A 20,505-nucleotide genomic window follows, 5' to 3' on the forward strand; every position below is an offset into this window, starting at 1 on the left:
TTCTTGAGATGGGTTTCATTTGGGAGGATTTTTTTTTTAAAAAAGCACCAAGTACCACAGGGGTCTTCATACTTGACGGCTTCTAAGACTTGTGGACTTCAACTCCCAGAATCCCTCCTCCAGTCATGTTAGCTCAGGAATTCTGGGAGTTGAAGTCCACAAGTCTTCAAGTTGCCAAGTTTGAAAACCCTTGAAGTACCATATTATCACAGAGACACCCGGAACGGGTTAAATTCATCGAGTTGAACGCTCCTAGAGGCGGGGGGAAGCAAAGGAGAGCCCTCCACCTCGCTTGGAGAAAACTACCGGAAGTGCCGTGCAGAAGAAAGGGGTGAAGCCACTTCCGGTGCCCTTTTTCCCCACCCCTTCCTGGTGGGAAATCTCATTTTTGAATACAAGCTCTGGATCTTCTTAGCTTGGGCGGCCCTCCGCGCCTGTGGGAAGCGTCTCCTCTGGCTCAGAGGGCGGAAAGGCATTGCATTGCATTGCAGGGAGAAGTGAGTTGATGGAAACGGGGGATGTTTTGGCTGGAAGGAGAGCAAGAAATATTCCAGAGGAGAGAGGCTATAAAAGAAAAACAGAGGCGACTGGAGAGAAAATGTTGCTGCGGGGGTGGACCGGGAAGAGGCATTCCAGGGAGGGGGTGGGAGGCGATCTAGAAAAGTTATGCATTTTTTGCATCAGAAACTTTATGGTAGTCTGCAGCTGGATCTGGAGGTTCTTTTAATTTAGGGCAGGGATCCCCCAAACTTGGCAGCTTTAAGACTTTGTGGACTTCAACTCCCAGAATTCCTGAGCTAATATGACTGGAGGGGGAATTCTGGGAGTTGAAGTCCACAAAGTCTTAAAGCTGCCAAGTTTTGAAGACCCCTGATTTAGGAGATGGTGATAGGACAGCTGCCTTTCATTTTACAGGCGTGTTGATTGGTCCTATTGTAGCCAGTCTCTGAGTTGGGTACCATAATAATATTTGCATTTTTTTTTTTTTGGATTGATGTGTGCCATTATGAGTCTCTGTGGCGCAGTGGTTAGCGTGCAGTCCTGCAAGCTACTTCTGCAGCCAGCTGCCTACAATTTGGCAGTTCAAATCCCACCAGGCTCAAGGTTGACTCAGCTTTCCATCCTGCCCAGGTGGGTAAGATGAGGACCTAAATTGTTGGGGACAATAGGCTGACTCTGTTAAACCGCTTAGAGAGGGCTGTAAAGCACTATCAAGAGGTATATAAGTCTTAAGTGCTATTGCTATAAAGTCTCCTAGCGACACATAGCTAGATTTTTCACCATCCTGTTCTTCTACAGTGACTGTCTTTTCTTGGAAAAAAATGAAAGAACAATTCTGAACAGGAGACCAATCTAACAGAGATTCATAAAGGTGTTTTTTTTAAATAAGCGTTTATGTTTACAAGTTTGTTGTGCAGAGGAAAATTCAAGAACAAAACCAGGGGAAAAAAAAACCAAATCTAAGGGATAGCTTTCTGAAATAATGGATTATCCTTTATAATAAAGGACATATGATATCCCTAGATAGATCTATAGATAAATAATAAATAAATAGATAAATAAATAGATAAATCTATGGATCGATAGATTGTTCAGGCCTTCCAATTATCTTCCCATCACCATTGACTTGTCTAAATAAATAAATAAATAGCTAAATCTATGGATCGATAGATTGTTCAGGCCTTCCAATTATGCTCCCATCACCATTGACTTGTCGAAATAAATAAATAAATAAATAAATAAATAAATAGCTAAATCTATGGATCGATAGATTGTTCAGGCCTTCCAATTATGCTCCCATCACCACTGACTTGTCGAAGCCAATGGGGAAGGTCACGAATAGCGATCACATGACCGCAGGATGTTGTAACTATCATCAATGCGTGCTGAGGTCCGAGTGCCCGAACCGTGATCATGTGACGGTAGGGACTGGTCATAAAACGAGCCATGGGTAAGCCAGGATTCTCTGTAGCCTCCATGACTGAAAATATCTCTTCTTCCCCATGCAGGTTCATTAGAGAAGTTCCTGTCACTCACCAGCTAGCTGATCTGGGCCACCTTCAGAAGAAGTGCTGAGAGACTAGAAGACAAGACAGTTGGAAGAAAAAAAGACATCGTCCCATTTCCACCCCCACTCGATGGATGAGCAGGTGGCCGCAGGACTTAGTGCTTGGGAAAGAATGGAGCATCTTTCCAAAGCTCCGCTGGTTGCACAGATGAACAGCTCTGAAGAGCTTCTGATGGAGGCACCACCACATCACGTGAAGGAGGAACCCGCCGAGGGTTTGCAAGATCCCTGGGAGAACCAGTGGCAGGAGTTCCTCAAGACCTTGAAGGCACCAGACTTGGAGTGGGGGACTCCACAGATGTCTGATCGGCTCGCTCCTTGGGACGATGCCAGAAGCTTCCTGGCCTCCTTTGAACAAGTCGCAACCGCTTGCCGATGGCCTCGGGATAAGTGGGTGACCTTTCTCCAGCCAGCCCTGAGTGGAGAGGGCAAGCAAGCCTTCAGCCTCCTCCGTGTTCCAGAGAGAGCAGACTACGAGACGGTGAAGGCCGCCATCTTGGAAGAAGAGGCTGCCGCCAGGGAGAGGCAACGCCAGCACTTCCGGCAGCTCCGCTACCGGGACACGGAAGGCCCAAGAGGCGTTTGTGGGCAACTGCGGGCACTCGGCTGTGGGTGGCTGAAAGTCGAGAGGCGCACAAAAGACGAGATTTTGGAACTGCTGATCCTGGAGCAGTTCCTCAGTATCCTGCCGGTGGAGATGCAAATTTGGGTCAGGAAACGTAAGCCCGGCAGCTGCACCCAGGCAGTGGCCTTGGCTGAGGACTTCCTGTCGAAGCAGAAAGAGGCCGCAAAATTGGAAACGAAGGTGGGAGGATTTTAGGACCCCCTAAAACAGGGTTGATGACCGGGGCGTGGCACAAAGGCAACACGGTCACATAAGTAAGAAGAGTCCCTTTAGTACCTCCAACTTTGCCCCCAATGTCCAGGTTACCTTTGGCAGGAGAAAAAACACTCCCAAGAGTAGAGGAAATTCAGTCTGAAAACAAAGTACATTACAACTGTAAATAAAAATCCACACAAACCACACTGCAGTAATTAACTTGACAGGGCAGGAGAAGGAATTGCAGACTTGAAAGGCCAGCAAAACACACACAGTTGGGAAGACGCCAGGAACCCAGATAAGCCTCGCCAATACCAGATAAATTCATGATTTGCTCCCAACAACTTTGCTGTATGCAGCTTCCCTTTTTAAACACTGTGTTCCCAGCTGCAGCTAATGAAGGGAATCAGGGCCCTTTCCTCCCCCGTAAGCCACACAATCCACATTGCTCCTTTCTCCATTCCTCCCTGTGTGTCCTAGGATGAAGAGGGGGTGGGCCTGGGTCTTCCTCTGAATTCCTTCTTTCCTGCTCTACCTCTCCCCTATTCTGCCCAGCTGGACTTTGCCCTTCCCCAGTTTCTTCCACAGCCAACAGAGCCACACTCCCGCTCCCTGTCAGCTGCTCAGCCTCCCCCTCCGAATCAGATTCCAACAGGGGCATGACACAGGGAGAGGGGATGTTGGACGTGTTAAAAGAGGCCAAGGGGAGTTGCAACCATCCGCTCTTTACACAGGAGGTCCTCGACTTACAACGGTTTGCTTAGTCACCATTCAAGGTTGCAGCGGCTCTGAAAAGAGTGACCGATGACCATTTTGCACATTTATGACCATTGGAGCTTCCCTGCGGCCACGTGACTTATGCTTGGATGCTTGACTCACTTTTATGACAGTTGCAGTGTCCCGAGGTCACATGATTCCCCCTTTTGCGACCTTCTGACAAGCAAAGTCGGTGGGGAAAACAGCTGCAGTGATCCGCTTAATAAAGGTGGCGAGAAAAGTCATAAAAATGGAACAAAATTCAGCGAACACATTTCTTACTTGGCAACATAAATTTGGGTCTTAAGTTGTGGACTACCTGTATCAGCTTTGGCAACGTTAACACTTTGACATCTCAGGGTCCACCATCTGGTCAGTTTTGACCAAACCCTCTGTGTCTCAGTAGTCCTTGACTTATGACTGTATGGAGTCCGTCCGTTGCAGTCATAAGTCTAATGGTGGAAACTGATCAAGGAGAGATTCAACCTGGAAATAAGGAGAAACTTTTCTGACAGTGAGAACAGTCAACCCATGGAACAGAAGTTGCCTTCAAAAGTTGTGGGAGTTTCATCACTTGAGACTTTCAGGAAGGGATTGGACTCCCATCTGCCAGAAATGGTGTAGGGCAGTGATGGCTAACCTTTTCAGCTTGGTGTGTCGAAAATCGGTAAAAAGTGTAGCTTTCCTCGGGTCGTGTGTCACTTCAAGAAATATCAATAATTTGGTTTATGACGGACTGGGCTGGGGTGATCACACAGGGCTGTGAAACTGGTCTCCCTGGTCTCAGGGCTGCAGGTGCAGGATGTGGGGATCGGAAGGCCACCTTGCAGGGCTGTGAACCTCATGGATCTCCTTTCCTCCTGTAGCGTTCCTGAGGTAATGAAACTGACAAGCCTCAGTTTATGGCGGTTAAAACTGGTTCTCTGCTGCAAAGATCTTGCGGCAGCGGTGACACCACGCCTCCACGCAACAAGCAGGGAGCAGGGATTGGAGCAGAGCACAGGCAGCCTCTAAATGTGCTGGTTTTCCCCACACCAACAGGCGTGTCAAAGTGCCTCAGCGTGTCACGAGTGACACGCGTGTCATAGGTTAGCCATCACTGGTGAAGAGTCTTCCGCTTGGGCGGGGGGGGGGTTGGACTAGATGACCTTCAAGGTCCCTTCCAACTCTGATTATCTGTTATCTGATTTTATTACCTTGTTTGCAGTCGTTAAGCAAACACCGCAGTCGTTGCGTGAACCCAATGATTCACTATCAGTGGAGATCTGCCCAAAATTGGAAGTATGTACCTTTTTTTCGGCAGAACCGTCATAAAACGCAGCCACATGACTGTGGGACACTGCAAACAGCCCTACAGGTTTAGTCATGTGACTCCAGGGGTGAGCGACCATTGGACCTTCACACCTGGGTCGTAAGTAGCTCCAAGGTAGGTCCATCGTAACTTCAAACGGTTGCTAAGCAGCAACTGGTCGTAAGTCGAGGACTACCTGTAGAAACTGAGGATTCCTAGACAAGTTCTTTTCATTCATGCTCAATGGGGGAAAAAAAATCTCACTGGTCTCTGGGCATCGGCTCTTTCCCTGCGTTCAAGCCCCTACCTTCTCAATTAATTCTCTCTTGGATGCTCTTTTAGGTGCCACCTACAGAGGAGTCTGTGGAACCTTCTGAGACAGGACAAGCTCTGGATTGCTGGGCTGCCCAGCTCAGCAGAGAGACCAAGGAAGGCGAGAGCAAAGAGGCAACATGGCTGTGTAAGTGTGATGACCCGGGGCATGATACAAAAATAACCAAGTCACAAAAATAGAATAAAGTTCCTTTAATGCCTCCAACTTGGCCCCAATGTCAGATTATCCTCGTGGCGGGAAATCAAAATCTTAAAGAAAAGAGTTTACGAAGGGAGTAAATGCAGTCTGCACCCAAAGTAAAGTTAATTCAAAATAAAAAAAAATCAGACACAAACCACACTGAAGAAATTACTATGGCAAGGCACGGATGATTAATTGTAGACTTCTACCGGATAATGCAGCCACCCCAGTTGGGAGGAAGGCAAAAACACAGATAAGCTCCGACAAGAATAAAACATGCTTTGCTTCCAGCACTTGGCCATACAGTTTGTCCTTATAAACAGTCCTCACAGCTGCAGCCCAGGAAGGGGATCAGGGCCCCTTCCTCCCCTGTAGACCACACCATTCATGTTTCTCCCTTATCCTCTCCTCCCTGCATGCCCTAGGATGAAGAGGGGATGGGCCTGGGTCTTCCTCTGACTGCCCAGCTGGTCTGTGCCCTTCCCCAGTTTCCTCCACAACCTGCAGAGCCACACTCCCACTCCCTGTTGGCTGTTCCTCCTCTCCTTCGGAGTCATATTCGAACAGGGGCATGACAGTAACGTTCTGTGTTTCTTGGAAGGGTCAGTTTCAGTTTCGTTTCTTTTGTTGCAGCTGAGACACAAACATTTTGGACTAAGGCCTTCTTCAAATGCCACCAGTGTGGTGGTGATCTTTTGCTCTTAAATATCTAACTGCCAAGTCTGTTGACTTTGGTCTGTTTTTAAAACCGTATTTGGGGCTTCTGAAGTAAAGGAGAGGCGCTCTCTTCAAACAAAACTTTTAAACATCCAAAGATCATTTTAAAAGACGCAAGCTGCTTTTAGATGAAGAGTACTGTTAGGGATACACCCTAGCAGAATCTGCACGGCAGGCAGGCAGGCAGGCAAAACATGTGAGATAAATGTTTTTTGTAGCTTACACTCAGTAAAACAGATACACTGTGCTAGTTAAATAGTTTATTCCAGTAAGAGTTTTAGCATAGTCAAACAGTCCATATATCATTCACTAGTTCAGTCCCTCCGGGGATTATTCAGTTGCAAATTCCAGTGTCGAAAAAAGAGGTCAGTAAACTTACAAATATCAGTCCAGTAATATATCTCCTTGCAGTAGAGATATGAAGAAGTCACACCTCCTTTCTTCCTTCAGCAACTCAGCAGTAGGGAACTCGCAGTTAGCAAACCATCAATCCATCAAAACAGCAATCGTCAGCGAATCGTCAGCAATTCAGCAGGTTCTCTTGCTCCCTCTTATGGCAGTTTCACACCACACCGAAAATTACATGCTTTGCAGTTTAAAGTGACACACACTTAAACTTACTATCATAGTTTATATATATTATTTTACCCAAACTACGTTAGGTAACCTATGTTATTCCTAACAAGTACAGTACATAGAGGCTTTTAAAACATGCTCTACTTTATTGTAAGGCTACATTAGCAGAATCTTGCATGTAGTCCTGGACTTACAACACTTCATTTAGTGACTGTTCCAAGTTACAACAGCACTGTCTCCCGTGGCTGACCCCCTCCGTGACCAATCAGATTTAAGCAAGATGTTTTAGGAATATTCACCTCATCCATAGGTTGGTATGCAGCTGCGTTCTTCTCCCAACCGGGTGACCTTGAAGCAGCTTCTCGGGGAGATAGAGCAGCTACTTTCACTTTCCCCCAAGCCTTTGCCCTCCCATCCACCCTCCCCAGAGTTCATGGCAGATTGTCACCACATAGTAGCACATAAGCCAGCATAAGTTGGAAGCTGACCCACTGCTTCTCTGAGTTGTTTTATGCTCTGGCTGGTGTAAGTGTTGATGGTATCCCGCTACCACGTTCTTTGACGGGCTGGTTGTCTTTTACCGCTAACACTTCCAAACATAATTGCTTTCTCCGGTAAATTCCTCTGCATGATGTAGCCAAAATAATTAATATGCAGTTTTGTGATTTTTGCCTTCTAGATCAGGGGTCGCCAACCTTTTGGACCTCAGGGACCACCAAACTCATCGTTTTAAATCCTGCGGACCAGAGACCCTGGGAAAATCCCCCCCAAAAGTCTGCAGGAAAATTCCCCACTCCGTTTTCCTACCGATCGATCATTCTTTATTTGGGATCGCGGGATACCGTCTCCAGCTCCATTCTCAGGGGGAGGGGCAGAGAGAGAGAGACTTTTGGCTTCATGCAAGGAAAGCAGCAGAAGCAGCAGAAGTCTTTCTTTCTCTTCTCCAAACTCCTCCAGAAATGAGTCTTTGCAAGAGTTGTTGCACCAGCGCAGCCTCTTGGAGCAGGAGGCCTTGCAGGGTCCCAAAGACTCATTTCTGGCGGAGTTTGGGGGAGAGAAAGAAAGACTTTTGCTGCTTTCCTTGCCTGCAGCCAAAAGCAGAAGAAGAAAGCAGTGGAAATAAGCAGTCCAGTGGCCAGACGAGGTGCGTGGGATCAGTGGGACAAGTTCCCCCCTCTGCCCTTTCCTCCCTCCCCTCACTACCTCGTGTTGTTCACAATGCAAGCGACACAACACACTCGTGTTCCCACGCAGCCTGGATTAATTTCTTTGGGAGGTGCTTTGGGGATGACATTTCTCTACGGACCACCAAAATGTTCTTGCGGACCAGCAGTGGTCCCCGTCCCACTGGTTGGCGACCACTGTTCTAGATCCTGGATGAGAATGTCTTGTTTCCTTTCTGCAGGTGATGAGCAGGTATGGGGGAAAGAGGTGCCCTCCATTCATCCCAAAGGACAAGAAGAGAGGGCTCCCAAGGATGTTTCTCTGGAAACAAACAAGGATTTCCCCTACTGTAAGAATGGTGCGATGTTGGAAAGTCCAAGAGAAAAGGGGAACGTGCCAGCAACGGGTCTTGAGAAGGGGGTGGACCTGCCTATGTTGTGCATTCATGATCCGAGCAGTGCTTCAGAACAGCAGAAATTCCTGGGTGACCAGGGGCAGCACCCCAAACTGGAGATTCCCAGAGAGACCTTTGGACAAACCTCGGATCTTCTTCCGCGTCAAAGTACAGATACGGCTGGGAAATCGTATCCATCTTCACAGGGTGGCAAAAGCGTGATATCGAGCCAGGCCTTTATAACCCAGTCGGGAGTTTACGCGGCTCCGGGAAGCATGAAATGCTCCCACTGTGATCAACGCTTCAACTCTGCTTCAAGGTTCAAGGAGCATTTGAGCATCCATAGTGGAGGGTCTTCATTGAACTGCTGTTATTGCGGAAGAAACTTTGGGTCCTGTTCAGTCTTACGGGAGCATCTCCGAGCGCACGCGGCAGAGAGGCCGTACCGATGCCCGGACTGCGGAAAGCGTTTCAACCAGAAGCATTACTTGACCATCCACGAGAGGCTGCACAGCGGAGAGAAACCCTACCAATGCGTTCACTGCGGGAAAAGCTTTCCGGAGAGATCCCGGCTTCTCATCCACGAGCGGATCCACACGGGCGAGAATCCTTTCCTTTGCTCTGAGTGCGGGAAGGGCTTCAACCAGAAGGGGAACCTCATGACCCACATGAGGCTGCACACGGGAGAGAAACCGTACAAATGTGCGCTTTGTGAGAGGCGGTTCAGCCAAAAGGCAGGCCTCAGCGCCCACGAGAAAACCCATGTAGGCCTGAAAAGGACATTTTGATACAGGCCGCTTGGCTGGTTCCTTGCATGGATGAAACCTGTTTTTCTGATCCACGTCCTTTTCCGATAAATCAAACACAAATCCAAAAGGAACAGAAACCTTGTAATGCTTTTACAAAAATAATTAGCTGTGATAAGCACAAGCCTTGCCAAATTGTGTGAGACTTGCCAAAAGTTAATAGACAATAAATAATTTGCAATACAAAAATCTTCAAATACAAACTCAGGATACTGGAATGTCCACAAGGCTGGAGTTTCAAAACGTCTTTGCCTTCTGCAAAGTATGTTCGTTTCACAGCTGGCTTTTATCTTCTTGAAGGAGAGGCCATTACCTTGCGGCCTTACTCCCGAGTCGCCTGTGCTGTTGTAACTGTTCTTTCCTCCAAGGAGTCCTGCGCGCACTTGGCACAGGCTCCTCGGGAACCCCCTTCATCACTGCTGCCAGCCCCCCCCCAAATCCCTGAAGGCAGCAGTCCACTCCCTAAAGGTCCTGGCCCCTCATCTGAGTCCTCACTCTCCTCAGCCATCTGCACCCGCTGCCGGCTAATCACAACAGTTTTAGAGGAAAATCACAAGCCTTGCATCACCTTCAGAATTGCAGCGAGATAGCTAGGAAAGTGTAATTCCAAACCTGTGTTTCTCAACCATGGAAACTTTTAAGATGCTTGGTCAATTCCCCAGCTGGCATGGCCACTGCTAAAAATGATTAAGAGTTGATGTCCAGTGTCATAAAACTATTTCGGTAAAAGAGGAACACAGACAAACCACAAGCAATAAATTCTACTTTGAGATCAGAGGTTTTATTTCATGAGCAATTTGGAACATCAACAGCCATCATAACACAAATTATATCAAATAACTCATTGCAGTGAGGTCTCCTGACATGGTTGAGTCCGGCAAGGAGTAGCCGTGGCCAGTGGCCCTGAACATATCCCAAGACATTATTTTTATACTTTTCTGCACGCATTTTACAACTTAACTTCTCTGTTCTTTCTTCCTGACAGACAGTCTCCACATATATCTGTGAACATCTCAAGCCTCTATCCATTGGCTACTTTCTGTTCCCTATTTCTCACGGTTTTCAAAACTACGTGCTTTGCAAAATCACAATCCACAAAGCAGCTCAGCAGGATTGCAAATAGTTCTGGTGCATTTTGAAATCGTCCTGTCTAAAACTTTGGTTCATGTCTCTTTTATTCTGGGGTCTGTTATCATCCAAAGGCCTTGTTGAATCTGATAGACCGATAGTCTATTTTTTATTCCCATACCAGATATCTTAAAAGTTGCTACGGTTGAGATATACTGCCTTAGAAGCTTAGACAGTTTAGCTGTCATGCCCCGGTCGGAGCCTGAGCTCGGAGCCTGAATCTGCGGAGAAGGATGAGCCGGAGCTGATGGAGATGAGTGACTTCATTGGCTTCAGAGGAATTGTGAGGAGGAGCAGGCCGAGGCAGCCCAGCACCCCTCAGGATTGGGATGGATTGTTAGCAGGGAGGAACGGGGGCAAGATGATCGAGAGAGGGCAAGCAATGGATAGGAGGAGCAACAGAGCTCAGGCGATGAGCAAGGACAGCCCACTCCTGATCCCTGAGCACGGAGAGTAGAGAGAAGGCTGGAACAGCACAGGCCAACCTGACGACTCGGGAGGAGAGCGCACTGCCCCTCTTCACTATGCACACCTGGGGACAGAGATTTAAGGAGACTGCTGTGTGGGGAAGGGGCATTTGTCAGGTACAAATGCTGAATTGGTAGAGCTTGGCGTGCCGATACAGACATTTGGAGTTTGCAGGACTGTTTGCTTCTTCCTGACTTGTGGACTCCTTGTTTTCTTCTTGACTTCGTGGGCCCTTGTTTGTTCCTTGTTTTGTGGACTCATTTCCATGTTCCTTTGCTGGACTGGGCGCAGTCAGAGGCTGTCATGTGTGAGTATGTGAGTGTGCTTTGCCCTGGGACTTGCCAAGAATGTGGGAGCGTTTGAGGGTAAATTTGGAGCGTTAAAGGGGGAGTTTGAATGCTCAGCTGGCTGGGTGACTTTTGTGCGTTCTCCTGGGTCATCACAGCAGCACCTTTTTTCTCTGTAAATGGAAGTTTAACTTCCGTTGTGGAGACATCTGGGAGCAGCTTCCAAAGCAGCTTTGGGCAAAGCTAGGAGAAATTTGTGGTTGCCTTTAAAAAGACATTTTAGTGCAGAGGTCCCCAGCCTTGGTGTAATGGCCCGGGGCGTGGCACAAAAGTAACAAAGTCACAAAAGGAGGTAAAGTTCCTTTAATACCTTCAACTTGGCCCCCAATGTCCAGTTATCGTTGGCTGGAGAAAAAACTCTCCCAAGAACAGTTTTTAAAGGGAAGAAATTCTGTCCGAACCCAAAGTACATATAAATTATAAATAAAAACCATCACAAACCACGCTGTAGCAATTAACAAGATAGGGCAGGATAAGGAATTGAAGACTTCAAAAGATAACGAAACACATGCAGTTGGGAGGACGCCAGAACTCAGATGAGAAACCAAAATAATTCATGCTTTGCTTCCAGCAACTTTGCTGTGCATGGTTTGCCTTTTTAAACAGTTTTCCCAGCTGCAGCTGATGAAGGGGATCAGGGCCCTTTCCTCCCCGTAAACTACGCAACTCACGTTGCTCCCTTATCCATTCGTCTCTGCGTGCCCTAGGATGAAGAGAGGGTGGGCCTGGGTCTTGTTCTGAATGCCCAGCCAGAGTGTGCCCTTCCCCCGTTTCCTCCACAGCCACGGGAGCCACACTCCCACTCCCTGTCAGATGTTCCACCTCTCCCTCGGAATAAGATTCCAACAGGGGCATGACTCCCGGGCTGCGGCCTGTTCAAAACTGGGCCACAGGAAAATTGGGCAAGCACACGTATACGGAGCGCCACTTGTGTAAGCAGAGGGTGCTTGCTGTCACGCACAAAGCTCCACTCACGTGAATGGAGCTTCAAGCATGAGTGACCTCCATGCAAGCTTTGCACGCGAGCACAACCGCCCTCCATTCAAGCCCCTTCTGCTTGCACACGAAGCTCCATTTGCACATAATGGGCATGCGCACCGTTCACCCAAATGGAGCTCTGTGCGCATGCACACACCTGCCGCTCACATGCCTTGCCGCCCACACATGGCTGGGCCTCCAACCTGAAAGTTTTTTTTTGGGGGGGGGGGCACTGTTTTACTGCATTCTGAAGCATCTCTTTCTAAGGACATTGTGTATGTGTGTCTCTTCAAGTCAGACTTGACTCCCGGTTATATTTCCTGGAGAAAGATAATAACTTTTATATTGCAATAAAATTTAATTTTAATAGGTCCTTGAAATTCCCTGGACAAAGTCTGTATTTTTAAATAACGTGATAATCGTGATTGATGATGATGATGTTATTTCAAAGCGAGAAAACTCGGTTGTGCAAAAGTGAACGTTGGTGCCAGCCTGCCTTGAAACAAAACCCAGATAAGACTGTGCTCCAGGCTGACTGCTACCCGTTTGGTTGAAGCATTTTCCTAGTATGTTGGTTCCCAAATCAAAGTTATACAGTAGTTATTTCTGATGATCTATTTAGATTTATGCTTTTCCCTCATTGAAAAATTGCTTTTTTATTATATACTAAATATCAGATAATTTTGTAATTACCCTGATGTCTTGTCTTTCTTTCTTTTAGTGCGCACATAGATACTAATCACTTTGTTCACTTTAGTGGTTAGGGACATTATCCAAAGTACAGGGAAAAGAAGAAATATTCAATGCTATTTCCTACAGCCTTTAGCCATAAATAAAACTGCAATAAAAGGAAAAGACAGAGTCAAAATAAAGAAAAAGAGATAAACCTATACAGTAGAACAATCCATTGTAAATCTTACCATGCATCCTCTAAAACAAAACTTTGCAACGTTGGCACTTGGAAAGAGAACAGAAAAGAACAACAGGGTGATCAGGGAACTGGATGCTAAAACATACAAAGAATGGTTGCTGGAATTGGGTATGTCTAGTCTAGTGAAGAGAAGGACCACGGGAGACAGGATAGCAGTCTTCCAATATCTCAGGGGCTGCCCCAAAGAAGAGGGAGTCAAGCTATTGCTCAAAGCACCTGAGGGCAGGACAAGAAGCAACGGATGGAAAGCAATCAAGGAGAGACTCAAACTAGAACTAAGAAATATCCTAATAGTTAGAACAGTGATGGCTAACCTTTTGGGGTTCCTGTGCCAAAAATGGTGTGTGTACTTGCACGCTCGTGTGCCAGCACCCAGAAGGCAATATATGCCCCCCCACACCCCCTATTCATGTGCGCACAATCCCCACCCACCCCCCGTCTCCCCCTTACCTGCACTGCGCCTCACAGCCAGTTTGAGGCCTTTTTCGGCCTCCCAGAGGACTTTAGGAAGGCTTCTGCAGGCTTTTCAGGCCAAAAACTAGGCCCGTTTCATCATTTCCAGTATTTCTGGAAAAACAGGAAGTGATAAAACGGGCCTAGTTTTCGGCCTGGAAAGCCTGCAGAAGCCTTCCTAAAGTCTCTGGGAGGCCGAAAAAGGCCTCAAACCAGCCAAAAACCACCTGTGAGGCGCACACATGCACAGTGAGGTAAGTTTGCCTGCAGCTCGCATGCTGGCACAAATGACTGCGTGCCACCTGTGGCACGGGTGCCATAGGTTCGCCATCACAATTAACAATTAACCAGTGGAACGGCTTATGCTCAGAAGTTGTGAGTGCTATATTTCCCCATATCTAACTGTTTGTTCCTTCTTATATATTATAGGATAAGAAAATGCTTCTATAGTCGATAACCAGAATGAAAAGGGTAAGCTTAAATCAATGCAAAACCTAGAGGAACAAGGTATAAAGATGAATTGGTTTTCATATGTGCAAATACATTCAAGGTATGATAAAGATCTCAAAGCAGAAGGATTCTATGACAAATTGACTGACTTAGATAAGATTTTGACAGGTACTGATGAAAAGGTGATTAAAAATCTGTATGGTTATTTATTAGAAACTAAACTAGAAGAAGAACAAGTTAAAGAAACTATGATTGCTTGGGGGAAGAATTTTGGATATGGGATTGATTTAGAGAAATGGCAAAAATTGTGGTCTCAAAATTATAAAATGACAATGTCAACAGCATATAAAGAAAATTTGTATAAGATGTTTTACAGGTGGCATTTCCCTCCGACAAGAATAGCAAGAATGTTCAAGAACAAATCCGAAAAATGCTGGAAATGTCATCAGATACCTGGCTCATATTACCATATGTGGTGGACTTGAGCGGATGCTAGAAAATACTGGACCAGAATCCAGAAGTGGTTGGAAAAAATGACAAAAAAACATAGATTTGAAACCAGAGATATTTTTATTGGGAATTTTACCTGATACATATAGCAAAGAAATACCTGATTGTAAATGTATTAACAGCGGCTAGGATTGTATTTGCTAAAAACTGGAAAAATGAGAAAATACCATCGCAGGAGGAAATTATTAAGAAAATATTGGAATGTGCTGAAATGAGTAGGTTGACATTTAAAATTAGAGAGCAAGAGGATAAACAACTTTATAAAATTTGGGATCTTTTCTATCAATGGTTAGATAATAAAATACAATAATGAAATATGTAGAATCTTAGAAAATAATGAATATATAAAGATGTATTTTTTTTCTTTTTTACTATATAAAATTTTTTTAGCATAGATTTGGGAAGATTATATGAATTGTTATAAAATAATACTAAGTAAATTATAGTTATCTTGCAAAATATGAATGAATAAAATTATTGTCAAGTGATTGATTAATAATGATATTAGGGTACTTAATTTCTGATTGAGAATATGAGTTATTATGCAATGTAACTGTAATTGATGACTGTGAAATGGATGCACAAAAAATTTGTAAACCAACCGGCACACTGCTTGTATACTCATGGAAGAAAGGTTGATGTTTTTGTGTTTTGTTTGTTTATGTTTGTCTTTAAAAATCAATAAAAAATTTACAAAAAAAAGGGAAGAAGTTGTGAGTGCTATGGAATAGAATACAAAAAGGAGCATGAAATTGAGTTTTGTGTCTGTATAAAGAAGTTCAACCCGGGACCATGCTATTTTCAAAAAGAGATGTTTTACTTGTATTTTGTATGTGTGAAAACCCAAATAAAACTTTATTAAAAAAAAAAAACTTGTGAGTGCGCCAAGATGAAGTTTTTAAGAAGAGATTGTCTGAAATGGTATAAGGCCATGATGGCGAACCTATGGCACATGTGCCGGGAGTGGCGTGCAGAGCCACCTCTCTGTACACACCAGCCGTTGCCTGTTGCTCTTGCATGCGCTGGCCAGCCACCTAGTCTTCCGGTTTCTAACACGCAAGCTCACGCAAAGACCAAGCAGCCGGTGCGCATGCTTGTTAGAAACTGGCCAGCCACTGGTTTTTGCGTGCGCGTGTGCATTAGAAACCAGAAGATCAGGTGGCCAGTGTGCATGCACAACCTGGGAGCTGCTCTTCCAGTTTCCGTGGTGCATGTATGCACCACCGTTTTGACACTCGGTGCCTTTTCGCTCCTACCATCACTGGTATAAGCCATCACTCTGCTAAACAAATAATACCCTCAACACTGTTCAACTATTTACAGAGTGTACACTACTATTACTGTTAATCTCATCACTCCTTATCACCCATGCCCTCCCACTTGTGATGGAGGACTATAATTTTGTTGCTTGTATCCTTACGATTTATGTTGACTGTTTCCTAGTATGATTTGATTGTTGATTATAACCTATGACTATCATTAAGTGTTGTACCTGATGATTCTTGATTCTTAACGAATGTACCTTTTCTTTATGTATACTGAGAGTATTTACACCAAGACAAATTCCTTGTGTGTCCAATCACACTTGGCCAATAAAGAATTCTATTCTATTCTATTCTATTTCATTCCATTCCATTCCATTCCATTCTATTCTATAGTTTCCAGCTTGAGCAGGGATTTGCACTAGAAGGCCTCCGAAATCCCTGCCAACTCTGTTATTCTATGTTGTTCATGATAACGTCATAGATTACATAAAACAAGCAGAAATCAATACAGAAACTGTCCGAATCTCCAGGGGTTGCTGCTAGAAGTGGTGAAACAAGATTTTGATGTAACATCGTATAAAACCTGTGATGTAAACAAAAACATGTCTTGATTCTACCTCTTGTGTGCAGAGACAATCAACCGGGGGAGTTTGCCATATCTGTTAGGAGTCACTGTCTCGTGGCCTGTCAGCTGCCAGCAGAGCTAGCTGCAGAGTCAGATGAGGAGGCGCTTCGGAGCCTTTGGAAGACTCAGATAGGGAAACGGCATCAGAGACAGAGCTGGGGCCTTCCGTCCTCTCCCAGGTTGAGAGGCAGCTGTCTTCAGGGCCTGAGATGAGTGAGGGGGAGGAACAGTTGGGGCCCATCCCAGATGTGCATATGCATAGAGAGGAGAGGAGAGCAAAGGAAAGCAATAAGCCGGATCTCAGGGAAAAGCATATGCAAGCGATAACCAGCGCTTCCCGTGGCTGAGAAAAATATAGGAGGAGTTTGGGAGTAGCTGGTTATCACAGACAACCATTCATTTCTAGTATAACAGCAAACAATTCAGATATCTTGAATAAACCTAGGTTTGTTGGGACTAATCCCATTTGATTTTTCATTTATCCCTGTGAATAAAAGACTGTTACTGCCCTGTTATAAAAAGGGGGTTATTTTACTGGGGGAAAAAAACACCTCAAACCCCAAGACGAATGTTCCCTACCACTGGAACCGAATACAGTAGAACCTCTCGTCACGAATGCTTCTGACCACGACTAAATCAGGTGACAACCAAAAATTTCACCAAATGTTTGCATCTGGTCACGAACAAATACATGGATGGTGATCAAACAGCCACGGCAATCTCCCCTTCTGTGGCGATTTTCCCTTCCGAGCCATTTTTTTTTTTGATACGCGCATGTGCAGTTTGTCTTGCTTCCCGTCACGACCAAATCGGGTTGTGACCAAAGTCATGGAACGGGTTACGGTCATGACCAGAGGTTCTACCGTAATCATTAGAACCGTCATTTTAAAAAAAGCACAACAAAGAATGTTCTTCCGATGTCAACTCAGAAGGCTCAGATTGCCTGAGGATCTGCTGATATAGTTCTATGGTGGAATTATTGAGTCTGTCATTTGTACCCAATAACTATCTGGTTTGGCACAGCCACTAAACAGGAAAGTGATGGCGATCCTATGGCACGCATGCCGGAGGTGGCACGCAGAGCCACTTCTGCCAACATGGGAGAGGTCACCTGGAAGAGTCCCACTGCGCATGCGTGTGCATCCCCCGCCAGCCAGCTGATTGTCAGGTATCTGCCATGCATAGGGGTTGCATGCACAGAGGTGTGCGGTGTAGGGGGGTCACAGGCATGTGCAGAATGTGTGGTGCACGTGCAAGGGGTTGCACATGCATGCACAGGGAGGCGGGGGGAGGCGCACGCACATTACATCATGGGTGCAGGCACAGAGCGCATTTTCGTCAGGCAAGGCAGAAAAGGGTAGCCATCACTGGTAGAGGCTTTAATAGATAGGGGGTATTTTTTGTCCACCCACAGAGAGAAGGCTTTCCTAGGATCAAATTGTTCACTTCTCCCCACTACCAGGAAAACATTCAGAATTAACAGATTTAACAGATTTTAACAGATTTGAGAGATTTTAACAGATAATCAGAGTTGGAAGGGACCTTGTAGGTCATCTAGTCCAACCCCTCCACCCAAGCAGGAGAGCCTACACTATTTCTGACAAATGGCAGTCGATTCTCTTCTTGAAGGTCTCAAGTGATGGCGCTCCCACAACTTCTGAGGGCAAGGTGTTCCATTGGTTGTTCTCACTGTCAGAAAGCTTCTCCTTATTTCCAGGTTAAACCTCTCCTTGTTCACTTTCCATCCTTTGTTCCTTGTCTGGCCTACAGGTGCTTTAGAACAGTGGCCCCCAACCTTTTTCGAACCAGGGACCGGTTTCACAATTATTTATTCTTCCACAGACCGGTACCTGAGTAACGTGAGACTCCACCGTCATCGGGACAGCTCTTCGTTCGAAGCCTTCCCCACTTCGACGAAACTAAGGCGCGAGCACCCAAACGCTGCTTTCCAACTGAAAACCTGGAAGCGCTGTCAAAACAAGCTTTGAGGCCCGGTAAGAAATGATCCACGGACCGGTAGCGGTCCAAGGACTGGTGGTTGGGGACCCCTGCTTTAGAAAATAGCTTGACCCCTTCCTCTCTGTGGCAGCTCCTCAAATATTGGAAGACCGCTATCATGTCTCCCCTGGTCCTTCTCTTCACTAGACTAGCCAGGCCCAGTTCCTGCAACCGTTCATTGTATGTTTTAGCCTCCAGTCCCCTCCAGGCAGTTCCTCCAACAGTTAAGCTTTATGAATGACATTACTTCTATATCTATTGAGAAAACTGGAGTATTCCATTTAATATCCATTTACAGAAATCCAGCCAACCTATTCACAAACAAAACACCTTCAGCCACAGCTCCCCCAGGCTGGAGTTGACCGGATGAAGAATTTACATCCCACCCACCCAAATTCTAAGGACAGGACACAATGGGATCAACCCACCACCACTGAACTAGCAAAAGACACAAGGTTCACTACAGTTCACAACCCCCTGGACCATCTCAATCACCAAATCCCAGACCTTATAAAAATCCATCCACTCACTCAGCCATTTTGTCAGCCACCCCAGAAACATGCTGCTGTCACTGAAATTTCTGGAAAACCAAATAAACAGACACCTCTTTTCCTTGCAGCCAGCCTCCATTTTATTTCCAGAGGTTTGTTTTTCCTCCTGGCTTGAAACTGGACTGGATTTTTCTTCCAATAAGTGCAAACTTCTTCTTTCCTGTTGCAGATAAATTAGCTAGAAAGGTTTGTATCAAATTTTTTTACTACCGGTTCTGTGAGTGTGGGTTGGTAGGTGTGGCATGGCTTGGTGGGCATAGCTTCATGACAGGGGAAGGATATTGTAAAATCCCCATTTCCTCCCCTCTCTTAGGGGAAGGATACTGCAAAATCCCCATTCCCTCCCCACCCCACTAACCTGCTTTCCAGCTCCGTTCTCCTGTGCGGGGCAACCAAGGAAGAGCCAGCCAATCAGCTGGGACTTGGGAGCCAGAGAATAGATGGGGCAGAGCCAGTCAGAGGTGGGATTGGCTGGTTTTCTGAACTATTCAGAGTTTCTGCTACTGGTTCTCCAGAACTGGTCAGAACCTGCTGAATACCACTTCTGGTTTGTATACTTAATTATCAGCCTTACAATTTAAGGACAGAAGGCCAGGACTGTAATATTTTAGAAATGAACCACCTTCTGGGAGGTGAACCATCCTCTGTGAATATTTTATTTCTCCTTGCCTATTGCTGTTAATAATCAGGGGCCTTTGTTTCCCCAAAGTGTATAAAAGCTATGCTGTGTATTGGGAGATCTCAGTTTGTGACATAATCCCACTTCTTTGTGCTGCGCAGAATAAACAGGTTGCGGTTTCCTGCCTTGTGTGATAATTGGCTACTCCCCACGAGAGAAAATCAAATTCAGCATTTGGCTGAATTCAAGGTTTGGCCCTCAGGTTGGAAGAAAAAAATCATATCCGTTTCCAAGGCGGGTTTATTTGAAAGAATGCCAGATAAAAGCAGTTGCTCGAAGCAGAAGAGAACGTTATTTAAGAGAGCGCAGTACAGGCAAAGTGCCGGATTAGTTATCTGAGATGGCCCCTTGAGTCAAATTTCCTTTGGTGATTTATTTTTTAATTTCTTTGTTCTTTGAAAGCCCGTGAAATTTAAGTATTCTTAGAAAATGTAATTGACTGGTTGTTTAAAAAGGCAACACTCTAGGGACCAACGTTCTGGCCAGGTGTAGTTTGTCCCACTTATTTCCTGTGTAATTAGAATATAAAATAGAAGCGATTATCTTTTGTTGTTTAATGGGTGGAAACTCCATCACCCTGAATGGAATATTCACCTGAATAGGCTGGCACTGTTTGGCCAATTCCAATCCTTTTTTGTCAAGTTTGTTCCCTTTATTTCACATTTAATTCTTACCCTCTTTGAGCTGGAAACGATGGGGAGATTTAAATGAAGTGGAACGAAAGATTGAATGTTAGGGGAGGCTTTCTTTCTTCTTTCTTTCTTTCTTTCTTTCTTTCTTTCTTTCTTTCTTTCTTTTTCTTTTTTCATTACTTTCTTTCTTCTTCCTTTCTTTTTTCTTTTCTTTCTTTCCTTTGTTTTTCCTTCCTTCCTTCCAATTTCTTTCTTTCCTTCCTTCCTTCTTTCTTTTTCTTTCTTTCACATTTCATATGAAGAACCTGCAGCCTTGTGTTTGGCAAAGGCTAAAACATATGAAGAGTAAAACATATGAAGAACGGTTGCAGGAACTGGGCCTGG

The 20,505-nt window shown here is 45.4% G+C and overlaps 2 protein-coding genes across 2 annotated transcripts in view; one reads left to right on the forward strand and one right to left on the reverse strand.

Moving 5' to 3' along the window:
- The window catches only part of LOC113450224 (uncharacterized), a 160,044-nt gene that overhangs the window by 80,247 nt on the left and 59,292 nt on the right, over positions 1–20,505 (reverse strand). The gene's annotated exons all lie outside the window — the stretch shown is intronic.
- On the forward strand, positions 371–12,720 carry LOC148126601 (uncharacterized). Its single transcript, XM_087928126.1, has 4 exons — positions 371–497; positions 2,010–2,873; positions 5,278–5,395; positions 8,148–12,720. Exons 2-4 carry the CDS (start codon positions 2,139–2,141, stop codon positions 9,086–9,088), a joined length of 1,794 nt encoding a protein of 597 aa, XP_087784252.1. The 5' UTR covers positions 371–497; positions 2,010–2,138; the 3' UTR covers positions 9,089–12,720.

This window comes from Pseudonaja textilis, chromosome 2 (genome assembly GCF_049901715.1).
Source record: "Pseudonaja textilis isolate UNSWEBS1 chromosome 2, rPseTex1.2, whole genome shotgun sequence".
NCBI lineage: Eukaryota > Metazoa > Chordata > Lepidosauria > Squamata > Elapidae > Pseudonaja > Pseudonaja textilis.

What these genes read in the sequence shown, in the direction of transcription:
- LOC148126601 (XM_087928126.1), top strand. Translation starts at nt 2,139, where the DNA reads ATGGATGAGCAGGTGGCCGCAGGACTTAGTGCTTGGGAAAGAATGGAG. An exon ending in CCGCAAAATTGGAAACGAAG is followed by an intron (nt 2,874 to 5,277) that starts GTGGGAGGATTT and finishes ATGCTCTTTTAG; the next exon opens with GTGCCACCTACAGAGGAGTC. An exon ending in CAAAGAGGCAACATGGCTGT is followed by an intron (nt 5,396 to 8,147) that starts GTAAGTGTGATG and finishes TCCTTTCTGCAG; the next exon opens with GTGATGAGCAGGTATGGGGG.